The sequence below is a fragment of the Streptopelia decaocto genome (assembly GCF_964273445.1).
Source record: "Streptopelia decaocto genome assembly, contig: HAP1_SCAFFOLD_1751, whole genome shotgun sequence".
In the NCBI taxonomy this organism is placed as follows: Eukaryota; Metazoa; Chordata; class Aves; order Columbiformes; family Columbidae; genus Streptopelia; species Streptopelia decaocto.
In genome coordinates, this window is record NW_028116837.1 from 1 (window position 1) to 26,510 (window position 26,510).

A 26,510-nucleotide genomic window follows, 5' to 3' on the forward strand; every position below is an offset into this window, starting at 1 on the left:
GGCGGGCGTTAAAAGGGGCGGGGCCGTTGCCGCTTTAAGGGCCGGACGCCGGAACGGGGCCGGGGAGGGGGCGTGGCCTAGGGGGTTGGGGGCGTGGCCTGCAGGGCGAGGGGCGGGGCGTGCGGGTGAGTGTGCAGCTGCGGATTGTCCCCATAATGTCCCCAATAGCCCCATTCTGGCCCCAAACTGTCCCCACCAGCCCTGTACTGTCCCCATATTGTCCCTACCAACCCCATATTGTCCCCCCAGCCCCATATTGTCCCCAAACTGTCCCCACCAGCCCCATATTGTCCCTGCCAGCCCCATATTGTCCCCATATTGTCCCCAAACTGTCCCCACCAGCCCCATATTGTCCCCATACTGTCCTCATACTGTCCCCTCCACCCCAATACTGTCCCCATATTGTCCCCCCCAGCCCCATATTGTCCCCATATTGTCCCCAAACTGTCCCCAACCCCCCTAACGCTCTTCTCTCTCCTCCAGGCCTGGACCCATCCCCGGCGTCCCCAAGGTCCCCAACGGTGTCCCCAGCGTCCCCAAGGTCCCCATAGTCCCCATTGTCCCCATTGTCCCTAACGTCCCTATTGTCCCCATTGCCCCCAACGTCCCACTCATCCCCATTGTCCCCATCGTCCCCATCATCCATAAGGTCCCATCGTCCCCATTGTCCCCATCGTCCCCATCATCCCCATCATCCCTAACGTCCCCATTGTCCCCATTGTCCCCAACGTCCCCCTCATCCCCATTGTCCCCAAGGTCCCCCTCGTCCCCATCGTCCCCATTGTCCCCATCATCCCCATCATCCATAAGGTCCCATTGTCCCCATCGTCCCCATTGTCCCCATCGTCCCCACCATCCCCAAGGTCCCCATCATCCCCATCATCCCTAACGTCCCATCGTCCCCATCGTCCCCATCATCCCCATTGTCCCCATCGCCCCCATTGCCCCCATTGCCCCCATTGTCCCCATTGTCCCCACCGCCCCCACCGCCCCCACCGCCCCCCCCCCACCATGCGCCCCTGATGGACCCCAACCCCCTCCCCCCCCTCCACCTCTGGTGCCCCCGCCCCTTCGCCACCTACACCCCCAACCCCCCATGCCCCCCCTTCCCCCGCACCCCAAACGTCCCCCCCGACGTCCCCGATGTCCCCGACGTCCCCGAGGTGCCGCCGCCCCCCGACGGCCGCGTCCTGCTGGACACCTGGTACGTCATCAAACCCGGCAACACCAAAGAGAAGGTGGCGTTTTTCGTGGCCCACCAATGCGGCGCCGCCCCCAAGGTCAAGGGCAAGGTCAAGGGCCACTGGGGGGGCCACAGCTCCAAAGCCAAACGCCGACGCCGCTGCCACGACCCCCCCAGAGGTGACGCCGACGCCGCCGCCGACGCCAATGACACCAATGACGTCGATGACGATGGAGCCGACTTGATTTCGGTGGCCGACATGGTGGCGCTGGTCGAGCGCCGCGCGGCGCTGGCGCTTCAGGGGCTCCCACGCGCCATCGCCGACGGTTCCGACACCAAAACAACGAGCGTTGCCGATTGTAGCCGCGTCGCCGAGGCCGTGGCGCAATTCGAATCGCGGCACCGCGGCGCCGCCACCGCGGCGCCCAATGGTTTGCGGCAAACAGGCGGCGACGCCGGCGTCACCGCGTCCCCCGGCGAGGTGCGCATCGCCTTCCGCATCGCCGAACCGGCGCGGTCCAAAGACAAGATCACCTGCGATCTGTATCGGTTGATCACCCCGGCGCCGAGCGACGCCGAGACGCTGTTGCCGAACACCGTGGAGACGCTGTTGCCGAGCAACGCCGAGCCCGGCGCCGCATCCGGTGACCCTGGCAACCCGGTGGCGCCGCATTGCGCCGCCGGCTTCCACGTGGACGTGGTGGTGACCGGCGTGGTGGATCAATGCGTCTTTTTCGGCAACGACGGCGCCAAGAAGGCGACGGAGGAAACCGTGCGCTTGTCCACCCAAGAACAGGCGGCGCCGCCGCCGCCACCCGGCGAACTGTTCGGTGTCGCCGCCCAAGCGCCGATCCCGGTTGACGACCCCGATGAGCGTCGCGGCGCCGCCGGCGACCCCTCGTTGTGCCGCTTGTACCGGCACGTTTCGCACGACTTTTTGGAGATCCGGTTCAAGATCCAACGCCTCTTAGAGCCCCGACAATACATGTTGCTCCTCCCCGAGCACGTCATGGTGAAGATTTTCGGCTACTTGCCCACCCGCGCTCTGGCCGCGCTCAAGTGCTGCTGCCACTACTTCAAATCCATCATCGAGACGTTCGGCGTGCGCGGCGCCGACTCGCGGTGGAGCCGGCACCCGCTTTACCGCGACGACCCGTGTAAACAGTGCAAGAAGCGCTACGAGCGGGGGGACGTGTCGCTGTGCCGCTGGCACCCCAAACCCTACCACCACGATCTGCCGTACGGGCGATCCTATTGGATGTGCTGCCGGCGCGGGGACAAGGAGGCGCCCGGGTGCCGCGTGGGGCTGCATGATAATAATTGGGTGAACCAGGAGGGGAGGTGAGGGGGCGGTTTTGGGGGGTTTCGGGGCGGTTTGGGGGCGTTTGGGGGCGTTTTGGGGGCGCGGTGGGGTTGGGGAAAGAAGAAAAAAAGGGGGAATTGTGGAGGGTTGTGGAGTGTGATGGATGATGATGGGGGGATGGGGGTGGGTTGTCACCAATGGGGGTGACATCGTCGTTGGGGTGACGTCGTCATTGGGGTGACCCCAAGGAGGGGACATGGTTGTCACCGAGGGGGTGACATCGTCGTTGGGGTGACATTTGCATTGGCGTGACCCCAAGGAGGGGACATCATTGTCACCGAGGGGGTGACATCTGTGTTGTCACCAAGGGGGTGACATCGTCATTGGGGTGACCCCAAGGAGGGGACATCTCTATTGTCACCAAGGGGGTGACATCATCATTGGGGTCAACCCAAGGAGGGGACATCGTTGTCACCAAGGGGGTGACATCATCATTGGGGTGACCCCAAGGAGGGGACATCTCTATTGTCACCAAGGGGGTGACATCATCATTGGGGTGACCCCAAGGAGGGGACATCTATATTGTCCCCAGTGGCGGTAACATCTGCATTGTCACCAATGGGGGTGACATCTCTATTGTCCCCAAGGAGGGGACATCATTGTCACCGAGGGGGTGACATCGTCATTGGGGTGATGTCGTCATTGGGGTGACCCCAAGGAGGGGACATCATTGTCACCAAGGGGGTGACATCGTCATTGGGGTGAACCCAAGGGGGGACATCATTGTCACCAATGGGGGTGACATCTGCATTGTCACCAAGGGGGTGACATCGTCATTGGGGTGACCCCAAGGAGGGGACATCTCTATTGTCACCAATGGCGGTGACATCTGCATTGTCACCAATGGGGGTGACATCTCTATTGTCCCCAAGGAGGGGACATCATTGTCACTGAGGGGGTGACATCGTCATTGGGGTGACATCGTTATTGGGGTGACATCGTCATTGGGTGACCCCAAGGAGGGGACATCTCTATTGTCACCAAGGGGGTGACATCGTCATTGGGGTGAACCCAAGGAGGGGACATCATTGTCACCAAGGGGGTGACATCTGCATTGTCACCAATGGGGGTGACATCTCTATTGTCACCAATGGGGGTGACATGTGTGTTGTCACCAAGGGGGTGGCATCTGCATTGGGGGGTGTCCCCAAGGAGGGGACATCATGGTCCCCGAAAGGGGTGACGTCGTCATTGGGGTGGCCCCAAGGAGGTGACATCTCTATTGTCCCCAATGGTGGTGACATCTGCATTGTCACCAATGGGGGTGACATCTATATTGTCCCCAAGGAGGGGACATCATTGTCACCGAGGGGGTGACATCGTCATTGGGGTGATGTCGTCATTGGGGTGACCCCAAGGAGGGGACATCATTGTCACCAAGGGGGTGACATCGTCATTGGGGTGACCCCAAGGAGGGGACATCTCTATTGTCACCAAGGGGGTGACATCATCATTGGGGTGAACCCAAAGGAGGGACATCATTGTCACCAATGGGGGTGACATCTGTATCGTCACCAATGGGGGTGACCATGGGGTTGACTATGGGACCCCCCCAAACCCCCCCTGGGACCCCCAAACTCCATCATGGAAACCCCCCACCCAGTGACCCCCAAACCCCCTCAGGGACCCCCAAAGCCCATCATGGGACCCCCCAGGGACCCCAAAGCCCATCACCACGATCTGCCCTACGGGCGATCCTATTGGATGTGCTGCCGGCGCGGGGACAAGGAGGCGCCCGGGTGCCGCGTGGGGCTGCATGATAATAATTGGGTGAACCAGGAGGGGAGGTGAGGGGAGGTTTTTGGGGGGTTTTGGGGCGGTTTGGGGGCGTTTGGGGGCGTTTTGGGGGCGCGGTGGGGTTGGGGAAAGAAGAAAAAAAGGGGGAATTGTGGAGGGTTGTGGAGTGTGATGGATGATGATGGGGGATGGGGGTGGGTTGTCACCAATGGGGGTGACATCGTCGTTGGGGTGACGTCGTCGTTGGGGTGACGTCGTCATTGGGTGACCCCAAGGAGGGGACATCATTGTCACCGAGGGGGTGACATCGTCATTGGGGTGAACCCAAGGGGGGTGACATCATTGTCACCAAGGGGGTGACATCGTCATTGGGATGTCCCCAAGGAGGGGACATCATTGTCACCAATGGGGGTGACATCTGCATTGTCACCAAGGGGGTGACATCGTCATTGGGGTGAACCCAAGGGGGGTGACATCATTGTCACCAAGGGGGTGACATCGTCATTGGGATGTCCCCAAGGAGGGGACATCATTGTCACCAATGGGGGTGACATCTGCATTGTCACCAAGGGGGTGACGTCGTCATTGGGGTGAACCCAAGGAGGGGACATGGTTGTCACCAAGGGGGTGACATCGTCATTGGGGTGAACCCAAGGGGGGTGACATCATTGTCACCAATGGGGGTGACATCTCTATTGTCCCCAAGGAGGGTACATCTCTATTGTCACCAATGGGGGTGACATGTGTGTTGTCACCAAGGGGGTGGCATCTGCATTGGGGGGTGTCCCCAAGGAGGGGACATCATGGTCCCCGAAAGGGGTGACGTCGTCATTGGGGTGACCCCAAGGAGGGGACATCTCTATTGTCACCAATGGCGGTGACATCTGCATTGTCACCAATGGGGGTGACATCTATATTGTCCCCAAGGAGGGGACATCATTGTCACCGAGGGGGTGACATCGTCATTGGGGTGACATTGTCATTGGGGTGACATCATCATTGGGGTGACCCCAAGGAGGGGACATCATTGTCACCAAGGGGGTGACATCATCATTGGGGTGAAGCCAAGGAGGGGACATCGTTGTCACCAAGGGGGTGACATCATCATTGGGGTGAACCCAAAGGAGGGGACATCATTGTCACCAATGGGGGTGACATCTGCATTGTCACCAATGGGGGTGACATCGTCATTGGGGTGACCCCAAGGAGGGGACATCATTGTCACCAATGGGGGTGACATCTGCATTGTCACCAAGGGGGTGACATCGTCATTGGGGTGACCCCAAGGAGGGGACATCATTGTCACCAAAGGGGGTGACATCTGCATTGTCACCAATGGGGGTGACATCTCTATTGTCCCCAAGGAGGGGACATCTGCATTGTCACCGAGGGGGTGGCATCGTCATTGGGGTGACCCCAAGGGGGGTGACATCTGCATTGGGGGGTGACCCCAAGTGGTTGGTGACATCTGGGGTGACATCCGGGTCCATGGTGACAACTTGGAGTGACACCCCCCGCCCCCCCTCCCCCAGGTGACATCGGTGGTGACATCACCATTTGGGGGGTGGGCACATCCCGTGTCAATGTGTTGTGTGTCCCCCCAGGCCGTGTCCCCTTTCCCGCCGTTTGTCATTCGCGCACGCGCGTTCCCGCGCCTCGGAGCGGCGCGGAAGCCACGCCCACCCGCGCTCGCCCAATCAGCGGCGTCTCCACTGCCCGCCCCAGAGAGGCCACGCCCCTCGCCCAATCGGCAGCGTTCTGGTCACCCGCGCAGGCCCCTCCCCTTCCCCCGTAAGCCACGCCCCCCCATATAAACGTCCTACTCGCCGCTCCCGCCCCCGGCTGTCCCTTCGTCCAATCAGCGCCCGCCTCATAGAGGCCACGCCCCCCGCCATACAAACAACGTCCTGGGCGCTGTTCCCGCCTCCAGGAAGCCCCGCCCCTTGGAGTCTCCTCGCCCAATCATCAGCGCCCTCATCACCCGTGCAGGCCCCGCCCCTTTCTACAAAAGCCCCTTCCCGCGAGTCCCCGCCCCCGACAGTCCCCTCGCCCAATCAGCAGCGCCTAGCGCAGGCCCCTCCCCTTCCCGCGGAGCCCCCGCTCCCGGCTGACCACGCCCCCGAGAGTCCTTTCGCCCAATCAGCAGCGCCCTCATCACCCGCATAGGCCTCTTCCCGCGAGGCCCCGCCCCCAGAGTCCCCTCTCCCAATCAGCAGCGCCTAGCGCAGGCCCCTCCCCTTCCCGCGGAGCCCCCGCTCCCGCTGACCACACCCCTAGAGTCCCTCACCCAATCAGCAGCGCCTAGCGCAGGCCCCGCCCCTCGCCATGCGGAAGGGCGCCGGCGGGAACCGGCGGGCGCGGGTCGCGGGTTCGGGTCCCGGGGCCGCCCCGTTCCCGTTCCCGCTCCCCGGAGGCGCCGCCGCGTTGCGGGGCCGGAGCCGCCGCCGCTGGCTCCGCTCGGTGCCGCCGCTGCTGGCGCTGGCGGCCGCCGCCGCCCTCGTCCTGTACGGAGCGTGGCCCGGGGAGCGGCACAAGGACGAGCCGGTGAGCGGGGGGGGGACGGGAATGGGTGGGGGGGTGGGGGGTGAGGGGGGGGGTGGGGTCCCGTGACCCCCCAACACTCTGAGGTCCCACCCCAGGGACCCCCAAACCCCCCAGGGACCCCAAAGCCCATCATGGGACCCCAAACCCCATCATGGGACCCCCAAACCCCCCCACAGACCCCCCCCGGGACCCCCAAACCCCCCCAGGACCCCCCCCAAACCCCCCCAGGGACCCCCAAACCCCATCATGGGACCCCCCTATGATCCCCAAACCCCCCCATGGACCCCCCCCCAAAATCCTCCAAGGGACCCCCAAACCCCTCAGGACCCCCCAACCCCATCATGGGACCCCAAACCCCATCATGTGACCCCCCCCCAAGGGCCCCCCAAAGCCCCTCCAGACCCCCCCAGGGACCCCCCCAAACCCCATCATGGGACCCCCCACCCAGGGACCCCCAAACTCCCCCACGGACCCCCCCAAACCCCCCCAGGGACCCCCAAACCCCATCATGGGACCCCCCAGGGACCCCCAAACCCCCCCAGGGATCCCCAAACCCCATCATGGGACTCCCCCCAAATGGATCCCCCCCAGACCCCCCCAGAGACCCCTAAATCCCATCATGGGACCCCCCCCCCCCCCAGGGACCCCCCAAACCCCATCATTGGACCCCAGACCCCATCATGTGACCCCCCCCAAGGGCCCCCCAAAGCCCCTCCAGACCCCCCCAGGGACCCCCAAACCCCATCATGGGACCCCCCCCAAACCCCCCCAAGGGCCCCCAAACCCCATCATTGGATCCCAAACCCCATCATGGGACCCCCCAGGGCCCCCCAATCCCCCCATAGACCCCCCCCAGGGACCCACCCCCCCCAGACCCCATCACGTGACACCCCCCCCCATAACCCCGCCCCCCTCCCCCCGCAGCCCCCCGGCTCCGCCCCCTCCCTCCGGCAGCTCGTGGGGCTCCTGGACCCCCCAGGGACCCCCAAACCCCCCAGGACCCCCAAACCCCATCATGGGATCCCCAGGGACCCCCAGACCCCATCATTGGACCCCAAACCGCATCATGGGACCCCCCCCAGACACCCCCAAACCCCCCAGTACCCCCAGACCCTATCATGGGACCCCCCCACCCAGGGACCCCCAAACCCCCCCAGGGCCCCCAAACCCCCCCAGGACCCCAAAACCCCATCATGGGACCCCCCCCAAACCCCCTCAGGGACCCCCAAACCCCATCATGGGACCCCCCCAGGGCCCCCAAATCCCCCCATAGACCCCCCCAGGGACCCCCCCATGGCCCCCCCCAGGGTCCCCCAAACCCCCCCAAGGGCCCCCAACCCCATCATTGGACCCCAAACCCCACCATGCCCCCCCCAAACTCCCCCCAGGGACCCCCAAACCCCATCATGGGACCCCCCTAGACCCCCCTCAGGGAACACCATAGACCCTCCAAACCCCATCATGGGACCCCCCAGGGACCCCCAAACCCCCTCATTGGGCCCAGACCCCATCATGGGACCCCCCCTGGAACCCCCAAATTCCATCATGGACCTCCCAGGGACCCCCAAACCCCCCCAGGACCCCAAACCCCATCATGGGACCCCCCATGGATCCCCAAACCCCCACCCAGGGACCCCCAAACCCCTCAGGGCCCCCCAAACCCCATCATTGGACCCCACGCCCCATCTTGGGATCCCCCCATGACCCCCAAACCCCTCCATGGACCCCCCCAACCCCCCCCCAGGCACCCCCAAACCCCCCAGGGCCCCCAAACCCCATCATGGGACCCCCCCAATGGATCCCCCCCAGACCCCCCCAGAGACCCCTAAATCCCACCATGGGACCCCCCCCACCCAGGGCCCCCCAGACACCATTACTGGACCCCCCCAGGGACCCCCAAACCCCATAATTGGATCCCAAACCCCATCATGGGACCCCCCCAGGGACCCCAAACCCCACCACGTGACCCCCCTAACCCCGCCCCCTCCCCCGCAGCCCCCCGGCTCCGCCCCCTCCCTGCGGCAGCTCGTGGGGCTCCTGGACCCCCCCCGGCTCTGGGGCTCGTTCCTGCGCCCCCTGCTGCACGAGCGCGTGCCGGGGGGGGCGGGCAGCCGCGCCGCGCGCCAGGTGAGCACATGGGGGGGGGGGGGGGGTTGGGGGGGGGGCCCCTGGGGGGTTTGGGGGTCCCTGGGGGGGATCCCATGATGGGGTTTGGGGTCCCTGAGGGGGTTTGGGGGTCCCTGGGGGGGATCCCATGATGGGGTTTGGGGTCCCTGGGGGGGGTTTGGGGGGGATCCATGGTGGGGGGAATCCCTGGGGGGACACCCCATGATGGGGTTTGGGGTCCCATGATGGGGTCTGGGGGGCCCTGGGGGGGTTTGGGGGGGGGGTCCATGGGGGGGGTTTGGGGTCTAGTGATGGGGTTTGGGGGTCCCTGGGGGGGTCCCATGATGGGGTTTGCGGGTCCTAGGGGGGTATGGGGGGGTTCCATTGGGGGGTTTGGGGTCCCATGATGGGGTTTGGGGGTCCTGGAAGGTTTGGGGGGGTTTGGGGGGGTCCTATGATGGGGTTCGGGGTCCTATGATGGGGTTTGGGGTCCCTGGGGGGGGGTCCCATAAGGAATTTGGGGGTCCTTGGGGGGTCCCATGATGGGGTTTGGGGGTCCCTGGGCGGGGTTTGGGGGGGTGGTCCATGGGGGGATTTGGGGGTGTCCCTATGGGGTTCCCCCATTAACCCCCGTCCCCCCCTTCCCCCCAGCACATCCTGCGCTCTCTGGGCTCCCTGGGCGCCTCGTGGCACCTTGAACTTGACCCCTTCGTGGCCGCGACCCCCCGGGGGCCCGTGACCTTCACCAACGTGGTGGCCACGCTGGCCCCCCCCGCCCCCCGCCGCCTGGCCCTGGCCTGTCACTACGACACCAAAGTGCTCCCCGAGGGGACGATGGGGACAATGGGGACAACGGGGGACGGGGGACACTTTGTGGGCGCCACCGACTCGGCCGTCCCCTGCGCCCTCCTGCTGGAACTGGCGGCCGCGCTGGACGGGCCCCTGCGGCGCAGCAAGGACAAGGTGGGTGACATGGGTGACACCCCCCCCGGACGCCTGGGTCCCCCTTGGATGGTTGGATCCACCCCCGGACACCTGGGTCCCTCCCTGACGCCTGGGTCCCCCTTGGATATTTGGGTCCCAACCCGGACGCCTGGGTTCCCCCCGGATGCCTGGGTCCCTCCTGGATGGTTGGATCCCAACCCGGACGCCTGGGTCCCTTCTGGATGTTTGGGGTCCCCCGGACGCCTGGGTCCCCCCGGATGCCTGGGTCCTCTCAGCCGCCCCCTCCCCATGGACAGCCCGGTCCCTCGTGTGTCCCCCCCTTTCCCGTCCCCCTGATTTATCTCCGGTGTCCCCTCCTTTCCTGTCCCCCTGATCTCTCTCTGGTGTCCCCTCCTTTCCCGTCCCCCTGATCTCTGGTGTCCCCTGATTTCCCTTCCCCCTGATTTCCTGTCCCCATTTCCTGTCCCCCTGATCTCTGGTGTCCCCTCCTTTCCCGTCCCCCTGGCATCCAGTGTCCCTGGTTCCTGTCCCCTGACGTCCGGTGTCCCCTCCTTTCCCGTCCCCCTGATCTCCTGTCCCCATTTCACACTCTCTGACGTCCAGTGTCCCCTCCTTTCCCGTCCCCCTGATCTCTGGTGTCCCCTTGTTTCCCATCCCCCTGATCTCTCTCTGGTGTCCCTTCCTTTCCCTTCCCCCTGACATCTGGTGTCCCCTGATTTCCCGTCCCCTGATCTCCTGTTCCCAGTTCCTGTCCCCCTGATTTTCTGTCCCCATCTCCCATCCCCCTGATCTCCGGTGTTCCCTCCTTTCCCGTCCCCTGATCTCTCTCCGGTGTCCCCTGATTTCCTGTCGCCCTGATCTCTCTCTGGTGTCCCCTGTTCCCGTCCCCCTAATTTCCTGTCCCCCCAGTTCCCGTCCCCCGATTTCTCTCCAGTGTCCCCTCCTTTCCCTTCCCCCTGATCTCTCTCTGGTGTCCCCTCCTTTCCTGTCCCCCTGATTTCTCTCCAGTGTTCCCTCCTTTCCCGTCCCCTGATGTCCGGTGTCCCCTCCTTTCCCTTCCCCCTGATTTCCTGTCCCCATTTCCCATCCCCTGACCCCGGTGTCCCCTCCTTTCCTGTCCCCCTGATCTCTCTCCGGTGTCCCCTCCTTTCCCTTCCCCCTGACACCCGGTGTCCCTGGTTCCCGTCCCCTGATCTCTGGTGTCCCCTCCTTTCCCATCCCCCTGATCTCTGGTGTCTCCTCCTTTCCTGTCCCCATCTCTATTGTCTCCCCTCATTTCCCGTCCCCTGATCTCTCCCCAGTGTCCCCTCCTTTCCCATCCCCCTGACCCTGGTGTCCCCTCCTTTCCCTTCCCCCTGACCCCGGTGTCCCCTCCTTTCCCTTCCCCTGACCCCGGTGTCCCCTCCTTTTTCATCCCCTGATCTCTCCCCGGTGTCCCCTTCTTTCCCTTCCCCCTGATCTCTGGTGTCCCCTCCTTTCCCGTCCCCCTGATCTCTCTCCGGTGTCCCCTCCTTTCCCTTCCCCCTGATTTCCTGTCCCCATTTCCCATCCCCTGACCCTGGTGTCCCTTCCTTTCCCGTCCCCTGACCCCGGTGTCCCCTCCTTTCCCTTCCCCCTGACCCCCGTGTCCCCTGGTTTCCCGTCCCCTGACCCCGGTGTCCCCTCCTTTCTTGTCCCCCTGACCCCGGTGTCCCCTCGTTTCCCGTCCCCTGACCCCGGTGTCCCCTCCTTTCTTGTCCCCCTGACCCCGGTGTCCCCGTTTCCCGCCCCCTGACCCCGGTGTCCCCTGGTTTCCCGTCCCCTGACCCCGGTGTCCCCTCCTTTCCCTTCCCCCTGACCCCCGTGTCCCCTGGTTTCCCGTCCCCCTGACCCCGGTGTCCCCTAGTTTCCCGTCCCCCTGACCCCGGTGTCCCCTCGTTTCCCTTCCCCTGACCCCGGTGTCCCCTCCTTTCCCGTCCCCCTGACCCCGGTGTCCCCTGATTTCCCGTCCCCTGATCTCCGGTGTCCCCTGATTTCCCTTCCCCCTGACCCCGGTGTCCCAGTTTCCCGCCCCCTGACCCCAGTGTCCCCTCCTTTCTTGTCCCCCTGACCCCGGTGTCCCCGTTTCCCGCCCCCTGACCCCGGTGTCCCTGTTTCCCGTCCCCAGGCGCGGGTGACGCTGCAGCTGCTGTTCCTGGACGGGGAGGAGGCGTTTGGCGCCTGGAGCGCCGCGGACTCTCTGTACGGCGCGCGGCACCTGGCGCGGCGCATGGCGGGGACGCCGCACGGCGCCGGCACGCAGCTCAGCGCCATCGTGGGTGACACCTGTCCGTCCCCTTGTCCCCAAGGCCACCCTGGTGTCCCCATGGTCACGTTGGTGTCCCCAAGGCCATGTTGATGTCCCCATGGCCATCCTGTTGTCCCCATGGCCACCATGTCTATCCTGTTGTCCCCAAGGCCATGTTGATGTCCCCATGGCCGTCCCGTTGTCCCCATGGCCGTCCCGTTGTCCCCATGGCCATCCTGGTGTCCCCATGGCCATCCTGGTGTCCCCATGGCCATGTTGGTGTCCCCATGGCCATGTTGACATCCCCATGGCCATGTTGATGTCCCCAAGGCCACCCTGATGTCCCCATGGCCATGTTGGTGTCCCCATGGCCATGTTGATGTCCCCATGGCCACACTGATGTCCCCATGGCCATCATGTCCGTGTTGGTGTCCCCATGGCATGTTGATGTCCCCATGGCCATGTTGGTGTCCCCATGGCCATGTTGGTGTCCCCATGTCCATGGTGGTGTCCCCATGGCCATCCTGTTGTCCCCGTGGCCATGGTGGTGTCCCCATGGCCATGGTGGTGTCCCCATGGCCATGTTGATGTCCCCATGGCCACCATGTCCATGTTGGTGTCCCCATGGCCGTGTTGGTGTCCCCATGGCCATGTTGGTGTCTCTAAGGCCACCCTGGTGTCCCCATGGCCACCCTCGTGTCCCCATGGCCATCCTGTTGTCCCCGTGGCCATGTTGGTGTCCCCATGGCCATGTTGATGTCCCCATGGCCATCCTGTTGTCCCCAAGTCCATGTTGGTGTCCCCATGGCCATGTTGATGTCCCCATGGCCATCCTGTTGTCCCCATGGCCACCATGTCCATGTTGGTGTCCCCATGTCCATGGTGGTGTCCCCATGTCCATCATGTCCATGTTGATGTCCCCATGGCCACCCTGGTGTCCCCATGTCCATCATGTCCATGTTGGTGTCCCCATGGCCACCATGTCTATCCTGTTGTCCCCAAGGCCATGTTGGTGTCCCCATGGCCACACTGGTGTCCTAAGGCTCTAGTGGTGTCCCCATGGCCATGTTGGTGTCCCCATGTCCATCATGTCCATGATGGTGTCCCCATGTCCACCCTGATGTCGCCATGTCCATCATGTCTGTGTTGGTGTCCCCATGTCCATCCTGTTGTCCCCATGGCCATGTTGGTGTCCCCATGGCCACCATGTCCATGTTGGTGTCCCCATGTCCACCCTGGTGTCCCCATGTCCATCATGTCCGTGTTGATGTCCCCATGGCCATGTTGATGTCCCCATGTCCGTCATGTCCGTGTTGGTGTCCCCATGTGCATGTTGGTGTCCCCATGGCCACCATGTCCATGTTGATGTCCCCATGGCCATGTTGGTGTCCCCATGGCCATGTTGATGTCCCCATGTCCACACTGGTGTCCCCATGGCCATATTGATGTCCCCATGGCCATCCTGTTGTCCCCATGGTCATGTTGACGTCCGCATGTCCACCCTGGTGTCCCCATGGACCCTGATGTCCCCTTGACCATGTTGGTGTCCCCATGGCCATGTTGGTGTCCCCATGGCCACCATGTCTATCCTGTTGTCCCCAAGGCCATGTTGGTGTCCCCATGGCCACCATGTCTATCCTGTTGTCCCCAAGGCCATGTTGGTGTCCCCATGGCCACACTGGTGCCCCCATGTCCACACTGGTGTCCTAAGGCTCTAGTGGTGTCCCCATGGCCATGTTGGTGTCCCCATGGCCACCATGGCCATGTTGGTGTCCCCATGTCCACCATGTCTGTGTTGGTGTCCCCATGTCCACACTGATGTCCCCATGGCCACCCTGGTGTCCCCATGGCCACCAAGTCTATCCTGGTGTCCCCATGGCCATCCTGTTGTCCCTATGGCCACCATGTCCATCCTGTTGTCCCCAAGGCCATGTTGGTGTCCCCATGTCCACACTGATGTCCCCATGTCCACACTGATGTCCCCATGTCCACACTGATGTCCCCATGTCCGTCATGTCCATGTTGGTGTCCCCAAGGCCATGGTGGTGTCCCCATGTCCCTGTTGGTGTCCCCATGTCCGTCATGTCCGTGTTGGTGTCCCCAAGGCCATGGTGGTGTCCCCATGTCCATCATGTCCATGTTGGTGTCCCCATGTCCATGTTGATGTCCCCATGGCCATATTGATGTCCCTGTGTCCACCCTGTTGTCCCCAAGTCTATGTTGGTGTCCCCATGTCCACACTGATGTCCCCATGGCCACCATGTCCATGTTGGTGTCCCCAAGGCCATGGTGGTGTCCCCATGGCCACCATGTCCATGTTGATGTCCCCATGGCCATGTTGGTGTCCCCATGTCCACCATGCCTGTGATGGTGTCCCCAAGGACATGTTGGTGTCCCCATGTCCACACTGATGTCCCCATGGCCACCATGTCCATGTTGGTGTCCCCAAGGCCATGGTGGTGTCCCCATGGCCACACTGATGTCCCCATGGCCACCATGTCCATGTTGGTGTCCCCAAGGCCATGGTGGTGTCCCCATGTCCACACTGATGTCCCCATGGCCACCATGTCCATGTTGGTGTCCCCAAGGCCATGGTGGTGTCCCCATGGCCACACTGATGTCCCCATGGCCACCATGTCCATGTTGGTGTCCCCATGGCCATGTTGGTGTCCCACTCTCTGTACGGCGCGCGGCACCTGGCGCGGCGCATGGCGGGGACGCCGCACGGCGCCGGCACGCAGCTCAGCGCCATCGTGGGTGACACCTGTCCGTCCCCTTGTCCCCAAGGCCACCCTGGTGTCCCCATGGTCACATTGGTGTCCCCAAGGCCATGTTGATGTCCCCATGGCCACCATGTCCATGTTGGAGTCCCCATGGCCACCGTGTCTATCCTGTTGTCCCCATGTCCACACTGATCTCCCCATGGCCACCATGTCCATGTTGGTGTCCCCATGTCCGTGTTGATGTCCCCAAGGCCATCCTGGTGTCCCCATGGCCATGCTGATGTCCCCATGTCCACACTGGTGTCTCCAAGGCCATGTTGGTGTCCCCATGGCCATGTTGGTGTCCCCATGGCCACACTGGTGCCCCCATGTCCATGGTGGTGTCCCCATGGCCATCCCGTTGTCCCCAAGTCCATGTTGGTGTCCCCATGGTCATGTTGACGTCCCCATGGCTATGTTGGAGTCTCTAAGGCCACACTGGTGTCCCCAAGGCCACCCTGGTGTCCCCATGGCCACCCTGGTGTCCCCATGGCCACCATGTCCGTGTTGGTGTCCCCATGGCTACCCTGGTGTCCCCATGTCCATCCTGTTGTCCCCATGGCCACCATGTCCATGTTGGTGTCCCCATGGCCACCATGTCTATCCTGTTGTCCCCATGTGCATGTTGGTGTCCCCATGTGCATGTTGGTGTCCCCATGGCCACCATGTCCATGTTGATGTCCCCATGTCCCTGTTGGTGTCCCCATGTCCGTCATGTCCGTGTTGGTGTCCCCAAGGCCATGGTGGTGTCCCCATGTCCATCATGTCCATGTTGGTGTCCCCATGTCCATGTTGATGTCCCCATGGCCATATTGATGTCCCTGTGTCCACCCTGTTGTCCCCAAGTCTATGTTGGGTGTCCCCATGTCCACACTGATGTCCCCATGGCCACCATGTCCATGTTGGTGTCCCCAAGGCCATGGTGGTGTCCCCATGGCCACCATGTCCATGTTGATGTCCCTATGGCCATGTTGGTGTCCCCATGTCCACCATGCCTGTGATGGTGTCCCCAAGGACATGTTGGTGTCCCCATGTCCACACTGATGTCCCCATGGCCACCATGTCCATGTTGGTGTCCCCAAGGCCATGGTGGTGTCCCCATGTCCACACTGATGTCCCCATGGCCACCATGTCCATGTTGGTGTCCCCAAGGCCATGGTGGTGTCCCCATGTCCACACTGATGTCCCCATGGCCACCATGTCCATGTTGGTGTCCCCATGGCCATGTTGGTGTCCCACTCTCTGTACGGCGCGCGGCACCTGGCGCGGCGCATGGCGGGGACGCCGCACGGCGCCGGCACGCAGCTCAGCGCCATCGTGGGTGACACCTGTCCGTCCCCTTGTCCCCAAGGCCACCCTGGTGTCCCCATGGTCACGTTGGTGTCCCCAAGGCCATGTTGATGTCCCCATGGCCATCCTGTTGTCCCCATGGCCACCATGTCTATCCTGTTGTCCCCAAGGCCACGTTGGTGTCCCCAGGGCCACACTGTTGTCCCCATGGCCATGTTGGTGTCCCCAAGGTGACACTGGTGCCCCCATGTCCCTGTTGGTGTCCCCATGGCCACCATGTCCATGTTGGTGTCCCCATGGCCATCCTGTTGTCCCTATGGCCATCCTGTTGTCCCCATGGCCACCATGACCATCCTGTTGTCCCCATGGCCATGTTGGTGTCCCCATGGCCATGTTGATGTCCCCATGGCCACCCTGGTGTCCCCATGGCCATGTTGGTGTCTCCATGGCCATCCTGGTGTCCCCATGTCCATGGTGGTGTCCCCATGGCCATCCCGTTGTCCCCAAGTCCATGTTGGTGTCCCCATGGTCATGTTGACGTCCCCATGGCTATGTTGGAGTCTCTAAGGCCACACTGGTGTCCCCAAGGCCACCCTGGTGTCCCCAAGGCCATGTTGGTGTCCCCATGGCCACCATGTCCGTGTTGGTGTCCCCATGGCCACCCTGGTGTCCCCATGGCCACCATGTCCGTGTTGGTGTCCCCATGGCCACCCTGGTGTCCCCATGTCCATCCTGTTGTCCCCATGGCCACCATGTCCATGTTGGTGTCCCCATGGCCACCATGTCTATCCTGTTGTCCCCATGTCCATGTTGGTGTCCCCATGTGCATGTTGGTGTCCCCATGGCCACCATGTCCATGTTGGTGTCCCCATGTCCATCATCTCCATGTTGGTGTCCCCAAGGCCATGGTGGTGTCCCCATGGCCACCATGTCCATGTTGATGTCCCCATGGCCATGTTGGTGTCCCCATGGCCACCCTGTCCATGTTGGTGTCCCCATGTCCACCATGTCTGTGATGGTGTCCCCAAGGACATGTTGGTGTCCCCATGGCCACACTGATGTCCCCATGGCCACCAAGTCCATGTTGATGTCCTCATGGCCATGTTGTTGTCCCCATGTCCACACTGGTGTCCCCATGTCCCTGTTGGTGTCCCCATGTCCGTGTTGATGTCCCCAAGGCCATCCTGGTGTCCCCATGGCCATGTTGATGTCCCCATGTCCACACTGGTGTCTCCAAGGCCATGTTGGTGTCCCCATGGCCATGTTGGTGTCCCCATGGCCACACTGGTGCCCCCATGTCCATGGTGGTGTCCCCATGGCCATCCCGTTGTCCCCAAGTCCATGTTGGTGTCCCCATGGTCATGTTGACGTCCCCATGGCTATGTTGGAGTCTCTAAGGCCACACTGGTGTCCCCAAGGCCACCCTGGTGTCCCCAAGGCCATGTTGGTGTCCCCATGGCCACCATGTCCGTGTTGGTGTCCCCATGGCCACCCTGGTGTCCCCATGTCCATCCTGTTGTCCCCATGGCCACCATGTCCATGTTGGTGTCCCCATGGCCACCATGTCTATCCTGTTGTCCCCATGTCCATGTTGGTGTCCCCATGTGCATGTTGGTGTCCCCATGGCCACCATGTCCATGTTGGTGTCCCCATGTGCATGTTGGTGTCCCCATGGCCACCATGTCCATGTTGATGTCCCCATGGCCATGTTGGTGTCCCCATGGCCACCCTGTCCATGTTGGTGTCCCCATGTCCACCATGTCTGTGTTGGTGTCCCCATGTCCACCATGTCTGTGATGGTGTCCCCAAGGACATGTTGGTGTCCCCATGGCCACACTGATGTCCCCATGGCCACCAAGTCCATGTTGATGTCCTCATGGCCATGTTGTTGTCCCCATGTCCACACTGGTGTCCCCATGTCCACACTGATGTCCCCATGGCCACCATGTCCCTGTTGGTGTCCCCATGGCCATGTTGGTGTCCCACTCTCTGTACGGCGCGCGGCACCTGGCGCGGCGCATGGCGGGGACGCCGCACGGCGCCGGCACGCAGCTCAGCGCCATCGTGGGTGACACCTGTCCGTCCCCTTGTCCCCAAGGCCACCCTGGTGTCCCCATGGTCACGTTGGTGTCCCCAAGGCCATGTTGATGTCCCCATGGCCATCCTGTTGTCCCCATGGCCACCATGTCTATCCTGTTGTCCCCAAGGCCACGTTGGTGTCCCCAAGGCCACACTGTTGTCCCCATGGCCATGTTGGTGTCCCCAAGGTGACACTGGTGCCCCCATGTCCCTGTTGGTGTCCCCATGGCCACCATGTCCATGTTGGTGTCCCCATGGCCATCCTGTTGTCCCTATGGCCATCCTGTTGTCCCCATGGCCACCATGACCATCCTGTTGTCCCCATGGCCATGTTGGTGTCCCCATGGCCATGTTGGTGTCCCCATGGCCATGTTGATGTCCCCATGGCCACCCTGGTGTCCCCATGGCCATGTTGGTGTCCCCATGGCCATCCTGGTGTCCCCATGTCCATGGTGGTGTCCCCATGGCCATCCTGTTGTCCCTATGGCCATCCTGTTGTCCCCATGGCCACCATGACCATCCTGTTGTCCCCAAGGCCACCCTGGTGTCCCCATGGTCACGTTGGTGTCCCCAAGGCCATGTTGATGTCCCCATGGCCATCCTGTTGTCCCCATGGCCACCATGTCTATCCTGTTGTCCCCAAGGCCACGTTGGTGTCCCCAAGGCCACACTGTTGTCCCCATGGCCATGTTGGTGTCCCCAAGGTGACACTGGTGCCCCCATGTCCCTGTTGGTGTCCCCATGGCCACCATGTCCATGTTGGTGTCCCCATGGCCATCCTGTTGTCCCTATGGCCATCCTGTTGTCCCCATGGCCACCATGACCATCCTGTTGTCCCCATGGCCATGTTGGTGTCCCCATGGCCATGTTGGTGTCCCCATGGCCATGTTGATGTCCCCATGGCCACCCTGGTGTCCCCATGGCCATGTTGGTGTCCCCATGGCCATCCTGGTGTCCCCATGTCCATGGTGGTGTCCCCATGGCCATCCTGTTGTCCCCAAGTCCATGTTGGTGTCCCCATGGTCATGTTGACGTCCCCATGGCTATGTTGGAGTCTCTAAGGCCACACTGGTGTCCCCAAGGCCACCCTGGTGTCCCCAAGGCCATGTTGGTGTCCCCATGGCCACCATGTCCGTGTTGGTGTCCCCATGGCCACCCTGGTGTCCCCATGGCCACCATGTCCGTGTTGGTGTCCCCATGGCCACCCTGGTGTCCCCATGTCCATCCTGTTGTCCCCATGGCCACCATGTCCATGTTGGTGTCCCCATGGCCACCATGTCTATCCTGTTGTCCCCATGTCCATGTTGGTGTCCCCATGTGCATGTTGGTGTCCCCATGGCCACCATGTCCATGTTGGTGTCCCCATGTCCATCATCTCCATGTTGGTGTCCCCAAGGCCATGGTGGTGTCCCCATGGCCACCATGTCCATGTTGATGTCCCCATGGCCATGTTGGTGTCCCCATGGCCACCCTGTCCATGTTGGTGTCCCCATGTCCGCCATGTCTGTGTTGGTGTCCCCATGTCCACCATGTCTGTGATGGTGTCCCCAAGGACATGTTGGTGTCCCCATGGCCACACTGATGTCCCCACGGCCACCAAGTCCATGTTGATGTCCTCATGGCCATGTTGTTGTCCCCATGTCCACACTGGTGTCCCCATGTCCCTGTTGGTGTCCCCATGGCCATGTTGGTGTCCCACTCTCTGTACGGCGCGCGGCACCTGGCGCGGCGCATGGCGGGGACGCCGCACGGCGCCGGCACGCAGCTCAGCGCCATCGTGGGTGACACCTGTCCGTCCCCTTGTCCCCAAGGCCACCCTGGTGTCCCCATGGTCACGTTGGTGTCCCCAAGGCCATGTTGATGTCCCCATGGCCATCCTGTTGTCCCCATGGCCACCATGTCTATCCTGTTGTCCCCAAGGCCATGTTGGTGTCCCCAAGGCCACACTGTTGTCCCCATGGCCATGTTGGTGTCCCCAAGGTGACACTGGTGTCCCCATGGCCATGTTGATGTCCCCATGGCCATGTTGTTGTCCCCATGGCCATGTTGGTGTCCCCATGTCCATGGTGGTGTCCCCAAGGCCACCCTGATGTCCCCATGGCCATGTTGGTGTCCCCATGGCCATGTTGATGTCCCCAAGGCCATGTTGGTGTCCCCATGGCCATGTTGGTGTCCCCATGGCCACACTGGTGCCCCCATGTCCACACTGGTGTCCTAAGGCTCTAGTGGTGTCCCCATGGCCATGTTGATGTCCCCATGTCCACACTGGTGTCTCCAAGGCCATGTTGATGTCCCCATGGCCATGTTGGTGTCCCCATGGCCATGTTGGTGTCCCCATGGCCACACTGGTGCCCCCATGTCCACACTGGTGTCCTAAGGCTCTACTGGTGTCCCCATGGCCATGTTGGTGTCCCCGTGTCCACCATGTCTGTGTTGGTGTCCCCATGTCCACACTGATGTCCCCATGGCCACCCTGGTGTCCCCATGGCCACCATGTCTATCCTGTTGTCCCCATGGCCATCCTGTTGTCCCTATGGCCACCATGTCCATCCTGTTGTCCCCAAGGCCATGTTGGTGTCCCCATGTCCACACTGATGTCCCCATGTCCATCATGTCCATGTTGGTGTCCCCAAGGCCATGGTGGTGTCCCCATGTCCCTGTTGGTGTCCCCATGGCCATGTTGGTGTCCCCATGTCCATCATGTCCGTGTTGGTGTCCCCAAGGCCATGGTGGTGTCCCCATGGCCATCATGTCCATGTTGGTGTCCCCATGGCCATGTTGATGTCCCCATGGCCATGTTGGTGTTCCCATGACCATCCTGTTGTCCCCAAGTCCATGTTTGTGTTCCCATGTCCACACTGGTGTCCCCAAGGTGACACTGGTGTCCCCAGGCTCTAGTGGTGTCCCCAAGGCCATGTTGGTGTCCCCATGTCCACCCCGCTGTCCCCATGGCCACCCCGTCTGTGTTGTTGTCCCCACGGCCATGTTGGTGTCCCCATGTCCACCCCGCTGTCCCCAAGGTGACCCTGTTGTCCCCAAGGTGACCCTGGTGTCCCCAGGGTGACCCCGGTGTCCCCGTTGGTGTCCCCAGAGCCTGCTGGTGCTGCTGGACCTGCTGGGCGCCCCCGGCCCCGCCATCCACAGCCACTTCCCCCAGAGCCACCGCTGGTTCCTGCGCCTCGTGGCCATCGGTGACACGGGGACACGGGCACGGGGGGACGGGGACATGGGGGGACATGGGGGGACATGGGGACATGGGGATGAGGGGGACACAGGGATGGGAGGGACATGGGGACATGGGGATGGGGGGGGACATGGGGACATGGGGATGGGGGGGACATGGGGATGGGGGGGACACGGGGACATGGGGGGGATATGGGGACACAGACATGGGGGGGACATGGGGAGGGACAAGGAGGCACGGGGACGGGGGGGACATGGGAACACGGGGATGGGGGGGACATGGGGGGGACAGGGCGGGGACACAGGGACAGGGGGGACAGGGAGAGACAAGGGGACACGGGGACGGGGGGACATGGGGGACATGGGGATGGGGGGACATGGGGGGACATGGGGACATGGGGATGGGGGGGACATGGGGACACGGGGACAGGGGGGGACATGGGGACACGGGGATGGGGGGACATGGGGGACATGGGGGGGACAGAGGGGACATGGGGATATGGGGATGGGGGGGGACACGGGGATGGGGGGACATGGGGACATGGGGATGGGGGGGGACACGGGGACGGGGGGACATGGGGACACGGGGATGGGGGGACATGGGGGGGACAGGGGGGACATGGGGGGACATGGGGATGGGGGGACATGGGGATGGGGGGACAGGGGGGGACATGGGGACATGGGGATGGGGGGGACATGGGGACACGGGGACAGGGGGGGACATGGGGACACGGGGATGGGTGGGACATGGGGACACGGGGATGGGGGGACATGGGGACATGGGGATGGGGGGGGACACGGGGACAGGGGGGACATGGGGACACGGGGATGGGGGGGACACGGGGGGGACAGGGGGGACATGGGGGGACATGGGGATGGGGGGACACGGGGAATGGGGGGGACATGGGGACAGTGGGGACACGGGGACGGGGGAGACATGGGGACAGGGGGGACACGGGGGGACATGGGGACCGGGGGGGGGACATGGGGATGGGGGGGACATGGGGGGGGTCACGAGCACAGGAGGGACATGGAGACATGGGGACATGGGGACAGGGGGGGACACAGGGATATGGGGGGACATGGGGGGACATGGTGGGGGGGACAAGGGGCTGTCCCCATATCCCCACTGTCCCCACTGATGTCCCCCTGTCCCCACTGCTGTCCCCTGTCCCCATGTCCCCCTGTCCCCACTGATGTCCCCATGTGCCCACTGTCCCCCTGTCCCCACTGATGTCCCCTGTCCCCACTGCTGTCCCCATGTCCTCTCTGTCCCCCTGTCCCCACTGATGTCCCCATGTCCCTCTGTCCCCAATGTCCCCACTGATGTCCCCATGTCCCCACTGTCCCCATGTCCCCCCTGTCCCCACTGATGTCCCCATGTCCCCACTGTCCCCATGTCCCCCTGTCCCCACTGATGTCCCCATGTCCCCCCACTGTCCCCATATCGCCCCTGTCCCCATGTCCCCACTGTCCCCATGTCCCCCCTGTCCCCACTGATGTCCCCATGTCCCCACTGTCCCCATGTCCCCCTGTCCCCACTGATGTCCCCATGTCCCCACTGTCCCCATATCCCCCCTGTCCCCATGTCCCCCCTGTCCCCACTGATGTCCCCATGTCCCCAATGTCCCCACTGATGTCCCTTGTCCCCCCTGCTGTCCCCTGTCCCCAGAGCGGCGCCTGGCGGAGCTGGGGCTGCTGGAGCTGCCCCCCCAGGCCCGGCCGCTGTTCCGCCTGGAGCCCCCGCCCGGGGCCGTGGACGACGACCACGTCCCCTTCCTGCGCAGAGGTGACGTCCCCGATGGCCCCAATGGCCCCAGTGTCCCCATGGCCCCATGTCCCAGTGTCCCCATGGCCCCATGGCCCCAATGTCCCCAAGTCCCTATGTCCCAGTGTCCCCATGGCCCCATGTCCCCAATGACCCCATCTTCCCAATAGCCCCAATGGCCCCTTGTCCCCAATGTCCCCATGACCCCATGGCCAATGGTCCCATGTCCCCAATGTTCCCATGGCCCCAACTGCCCATAACCCCATGTCCCAATGTCCCCATGTCCAATGTCCCAATGGCTCCATGTCCCCAATGTCCCCATGTCCAATGGCCCCAATGTCCCCAAGTCCCTATGTCCCAGTGTCCCCATGGCCCCATGTCTCCAATGACCCCATCTTCCCAATAGCCCCAATGGTCCCTTGTCCCCAATGTCCCCATGTCCCCATGTCCCCATGTCCCCATGTCCCCATGGCCCCATGGCCCAATGTCCCCAATGGCCCCATGGCCCCATGTCCAATGTCCCCATTGTCCCCATGGCCCCATGGCCCAATGTCCCCAATGGCCCCATGGCCCCATGGCCCCATGGCCCCATGTCCAATGTCCCCATTGTCCCCATGGCCCCATGGCCCCATGTCCAATGTCCCCATGTCCCCATGTCCCAATGTCCCCATGGCCCCATGTCCAATGTCCCCAATGTCCCCATGGCCCCATGTCCCCCCTGTCCTCTCTGTCCCCATTGTCCCCCATATCCCTCCATATCCCCCAATGTCCCCATGGCCCCATGTCCCCATGTCCCTAATGGCCCCAATGTCCCCATGTCCCCCGTATCCCCCAATGTCCCAATGTCCCCATGGCCCCATGTCCAATGTCCCCATTGTCCCCATGGCCCCATGGCCCAGTGTCCCCATGTCCCCATTGTCCCCATGGCCCCATGTCCCAATGGCCCCAACGTCCCCATGTCCCCACTGTCCCCACACTGCGGGTTGGGTCCTCACATTGTCCCCAATGTCCCCAATCTGTGTGTCTGGGATGCTGCTGACTGTCCCCAATGTCCCCAAGCTGCGTGTCTGTGTCCCATTGATTGTCCCCAGTGTCCCCAAGCTGCGTGTCTGTGATCCTGGGGACTGTCCCCAGTGTCCCCAAGCTGCAAGTTTGAGGCCATAAGATTGTCCCCAATGTCCCCAAGCTGCGTGTCTGGGTTGTCCCCAATGTCCCCAGTGTCCCCAGGGTGCATGTTCGGGGTCCCGCTGATTGTCCCCAATGACCCCAAGCTGTGCGTCTGTGTCCTGCTGACTGTCCCTAATGTCCCCAAGCCATGTCCGGGGTGTTGTTGCCATTGTCCCCAATGTCCCCAGGGTGCATGTCTGGGGTCCCGCTGATTGTCCCCAGTGTCCCCAAGCTGCATGTTTGTGTCCCATTGATTGTCCCCAATGTCCCCAGGGGGCACGTTGGGGTCCCGCTGATTGTCCCCAATGTCCCCAAGCTGCATGTCTGGGTTGTCCCCAATGTCCCCAAGCTGCACATCTGGGGTCCCGCTGATTGTCCCCAATGTCCCCAAGCTGCACGTTTGTGATCCTGTCAATGTCCCCAATGTCCCCAGGATGCATGTTGGGGTCCCTCCGATTGTCCCCAATGTCCCCAAGCCGTGTCGGGGTGTCATTGCCATTGTCCCCACTGTCCCCAATGTCCCCAGGGGTGTCGTTGCCATTGTCCCCAATGTCCCCAATGTCCCCAGGGGTGCCGGTGCCATTGTCCCCATTGTCCCCACTGTCCCCAGGGGTGCCGGTGCCATTGTCCCCATTGTCCCCAGGGGTGCCGGTGCCATTGTCCCCATGTCCCCACTGTCCCCAGGGGTGTCGTTGCCATTGTCCCCAAGCCATGTCGGGGTGTCGTTGCCATTGTCCCCACTGTCCCCAATGTCCCCAGGGGTGCTGGTGCCATTGTCCTCATTGTCCCCACTGTCCCCAATGTCCCCAGGGGTGCCGGTGCCACTGTCCCCATTGTCCCCAATGTCCCCACTGTCCCCACTGTCCCCAATGTCCCCAGGGGTGCCGGTGCCATTGTCCCCACTGTCCCCATTGTCCCCAGGGGTGCCGGTGCCATTGTCCCCATTGTCCCCAAGCCGTGTCGGGGGTATTGTCCCCATTGTCCCCATTGTCCCAAATTTCCCCAGGGGTGCTGGTCTCATTGTCCCCACTGTCCCCACTGTCCCCAGGGGTGCGGGTGCCATTGTCCCCATTGTCCCCGCTGTCCCCAGGGGTGTCGTTGCCATTGTCCCCACTGTCCCCAATGTCCCCACTGTCCCCAGGGGTGTCGTTGCCATTGTCCCCATTGTCCCCGCTGTCCCCAGGGGTGCCGGTGCCATTGTCCCCATTGTCCCCAAGCCATGTCGGGGTGTCGTTGCCATTGTCCCCACTGTCCCCACTGTCCCCAGGGGTGCCGGTGCCATTGTCCCCACTGTCCCCAGGGGTGCCGGTGCCATTGTCCCCATTGTCCCCAGGGGTGCCGGTGCTGCACGTGATCCCGCTGCCGTTCCCGCGCGTGTGGCACACGGCGGGTGACACCGAGGACAACCTGCACCCGCCCACCGTGCGCGACCTGGCGCGCGTGCTGCTGGTGTTCGTCAGCGAGTTCCTGGGGCTGTGAGCGGCACCGTGTCACCGGGACACCCTGTCACTGTGACACCATGTCACCCTATCATCCTGACACCGGGTGCTGCTGGTGTTTGTGGACGAGTTCCTGGCCCTGTGAGCGTCACCGTGTCACCACGTCACCCTGTCACCCCATCATCGTGTCATTGTGTCACCGTGACACCGTGTCACCGGGTGCTGCTGGTGTTCATGGACAAGTTCCTGTCCCTGTGAGCGGCACCCTGTCACCGTGACACCCTGCCACCGTGACACCGTGTCACCATGTCACCATGTCACCCCATCATCCTGTCACCGTGACACCGGGTGCTGCTGGTGTTCGTGCACGAGTTCCTGGCCCTGTGAGCGTCACCGGGACACCCTGTCACCATGTCACTGTGTCACCATGTCAGCCTGTCACCCTGTCACCGCGTCACCATGTCATCCTGTCACCGTGACACTGTGTCACCGGGTGCTGCTGGTGTTCGTCAGCGAGTTCCTGTCCCTGTGAGCGTCACCGTGGCACCATGACAGTCACCATGTCACCCTGTCACCATGTCACCGTGACACCATGACACCGTGTCACCATGTCATCATGTCACCCTATCATCAGGACACCGGGTGCTGCTGGTGTTCGTGCACAAGTTCCTGGGGCTG

General features: G+C 63.1%; 2 protein-coding genes across 2 annotated transcripts; both read left to right on the forward strand.

The window, feature by feature from the left end:
• Positions 1–485: 485 nt before the first annotated feature.
• FBXO46 (F-box protein 46) lies at positions 486–6,449 on the forward strand (the record flags this gene model as incomplete). The annotated part of the gene is made up of 2 exons (XM_082076584.1): positions 486–2,524; positions 5,888–6,449. The coding sequence occupies exons 1-2, from the start codon at positions 1,023–1,025 to the stop codon at positions 6,447–6,449; spliced, it is 2,064 nt and encodes a 687-aa protein (XP_081932710.1). The 5' UTR covers positions 486–1,022.
• A 159-nt stretch (positions 6,450–6,608) lies between these two features.
• On the forward strand, positions 6,609–26,166 carry QPCTL (glutaminyl-peptide cyclotransferase like; the record flags this gene model as incomplete). The annotated part of the gene is made up of 7 exons (XM_082076585.1): positions 6,609–6,827; positions 8,823–8,954; positions 9,585–9,896; positions 12,025–12,171; positions 21,367–21,466; positions 23,131–23,247; positions 25,727–26,166. The coding sequence occupies 7 exons, from the start codon at positions 6,609–6,611 to the stop codon at positions 25,870–25,872; spliced, it is 1,173 nt and encodes a 390-aa protein (XP_081932711.1). The 3' UTR covers positions 25,873–26,166.
• Between the last annotated feature and the right edge of the window lie 344 nt (positions 26,167–26,510).